General features: G+C 38.8%; 1 protein-coding gene across 3 annotated transcripts in view; it reads right to left on the bottom strand.

Moving 5' to 3' along the window:
- The window catches only part of LOC144978084 (oxysterol-binding protein-related protein 8-like), a 125,680-nt gene that overhangs the window by 55,117 nt on the left and 68,063 nt on the right, over positions 1 to 2,500 (bottom strand). The window contains exon 2 of one of the 3 annotated variants that reach the window (XM_078923641.1): positions 569 to 1,107. The exons of the other annotated variants lie outside the window; for them this stretch is intronic. Within the exon in view, the coding sequence (XP_078779767.1) occupies positions 569 to 833 (265 nt within the window). The 5' untranslated portion in view covers positions 834 to 1,107. The remainder of the gene's footprint in view (positions 1 to 568; positions 1,108 to 2,500) is intronic. 3 annotated transcript variants of the gene reach the window in all.

The raw sequence follows: 2,500 nt of genomic DNA, 5'->3' as shown, positions 1-2,500 counted from the left end.
TTCATGGCATATCAGATATTATTCTAACCCCCCCCCCCCCCCCCCTCCAATCTCCTCTCCCCCGCAAATAATGACGCGTTATGATAAGTTTTCAAAAGCAATTTGTGACGTCAGATTGTCAAACGATAATTTTATCTAAAATTAGATATGGCAGACACAAAATGTATTATTTAAATCATTTTTTGAAAATAGCTTATTCAGAAATAATGATATCAGAACCATTTTTGGAATCTAAATGTTGTAAAGAATGAAGACTGATTTTTATATTGTTAAAATAGAAAATTGTGCGCATCTGGTCATGGTGGTGGTGGTGTTGGAAGAAGAAGAAGAAGAAGAAGAAGAAGAAGAAGAAGAAGAAGAAGAAGAAGAAGAAGAAGAAGAAGAAGAAGAAGAAGAAGAAGAAGAAGAAGAAGAAGAAGAAGAAGAAGAAGAAGAAGAAGAAGAAGAAGAAGAAGAAGAAGAAGAAGAAGAAGAAGAAGAAGAAGAACAAGAACAAGAAGAACAAGAACAAGACGAACTAGAAGTAAAAGGAGATGAACAGGAGAAAGTAAAAAAGAGAAGTACCGACCTGAATGAGGGGTGACAGTTTTAAGTCTTTCCAAATCCAACAGCTTGTTGTCGGATTTATCGTGAAAGGAGTAAGTCCTTATCAGGTGGAAGTGGCTTGAACTACGACCAAGTCGCATCGGCATCTTTCGGGATGATGACGGAGGAGACGATGACGATGATGATGTTGATGTTGCTGCTGCTGCCGATAAAGCAGCCGTCAGAATCGTCTTAGCCAACAACGGACTAGAACTCGAACCTACACTCGATATGTGCTCTGCATCCATTGTTCAGTGTTGTGTTGAGGGAACATTGCACATTTCCTATGACATGCACAGTTCACAACTGCTGACAATCCTTAATCTTACTTGTATTATTTTTATTATCTCAACTTGTTTAAATTAGTTCAAAGTAGACTCGATTGGTCACATAATTTTTTTCTACACTGTTTGAATACAGGGACTACAACTATGTTAAACTATGATGTTACGTTATATAGAATAAATAGTTTGTTCCACAGACGTACGAATGACGATATCTTCTGAAATATGACGTCACTGACTGAAGACGAAGAGAAGGGAGATAATCGGAATTTAAAAAGTCAATGGCTCATAAACGTTTGTCTACGATTTGGATACAATACAATACACAAGTCTGGAACCAAGAATCAGACAGTGTATATGTCACCCATCGCCTCTAATCGGTATTAGGTGAGGGTGATATATATGTCAATAATTGAATTCATAGCCAATAAAAGAGAGACTTGGGTAAAGTTCTGATTTATTGAAGATCCCCCCTGTCCACTCAGTAGTGATTGGGTAGCTGGGTCTGTTATATCTAGTGGAAAGTATTTTGTGATAGACGGGCGTCCTATCAAAAGGTAGCAAGCGAACGATATTGTCTGTTTCACGCTACAGAAACCGGGAAAACTCCGGCTCCATGGGCCTACCCGGGGGGGGGGGGGGGGATAAAATAAAAAGACAGAACCGGTTTATCTTAAATACGTTGTAGGCCTATCGGCATTTTTTATATTTAACACTTCCGGGCGTGACAGACACAGATTCATTCCCCAAATGAATCAGTTTGACTAAACCACATTGCAAATTATTTGGGATCCATTTGGATAGGCACAATCGCTCAGTAATCCTCCCCGATAAACGCTTTAAGATTACCAATGATTCCATTAAACAAACTCTCTCTCTCTCTCTCTCTCTCTCTCTCTCTCTCTCTCTCTCTCTCTCTCTCTCTCTCTCTCTCTCTCTCTCTCTCTCTCTCTCTCTCTCTCTCTCTCTCTCTCTCCCTCCTTCCTGTGACCGCACATGATGGGGGCGTAGTCCTAGACTACTGGTGAGGGTGATGTTGGATGGCGGGACTTTGGTATGGAGGATTTTCGGGTGAACACTTATCTGGACAAAAACAATTGCGTAACCATTCGAATAACTTTTTTTCAAATTTTCATGTCCATTAGATACATTCATTTTAACAATATATTTTTACAATCTAGACTAGACACATTCACACCAAAAAAAAAATCTACACTTTAAACTAGACATGAAACGTTTTGTGCTCAAAAACTTTCCTCAGCCAAAAGAAAAACAGTTAAAAAGTTTTTTGCAATCCACGTTTATGAGTAATTCTCACTAAACTATATTAACCAGACTATGAAAGTTCATGGTTACATATAGTTTTTGTGTGTTGGTCCGTTATACTTCCTGATGGCAATGTTTTTCGGTTCTTAGCCAAACGCACACTATCTATAAATAGTATGCACTTGGCTAAGAAGCACACAACATTGCCATCCGGAAGTATAACGGACTAACACACAAAACTATGTGTAACCTTGGACATTTATAGTCTGGTTAATATAGTTTAGTGAGAATTGGATTCAATATTCTGATGTCACGTCGCCCAGCAACGGCGACCATCGTGGTTCTAAACAAAGAAAATCGGTACT

This window comes from Berghia stephanieae, chromosome 8, assembly GCF_034508935.2.
Source record: "Berghia stephanieae isolate SIO BIC M18660-M18661 chromosome 8, UCSD_Bste_1.3, whole genome shotgun sequence".
In the NCBI taxonomy this organism is placed as follows: Eukaryota; Metazoa; Mollusca; class Gastropoda; order Nudibranchia; family Aeolidiidae; genus Berghia; species Berghia stephanieae.
The sequence above is the reverse complement of the archived record's forward strand: the minus strand, read 5'-3'. Positions and strand labels throughout refer to the sequence as shown.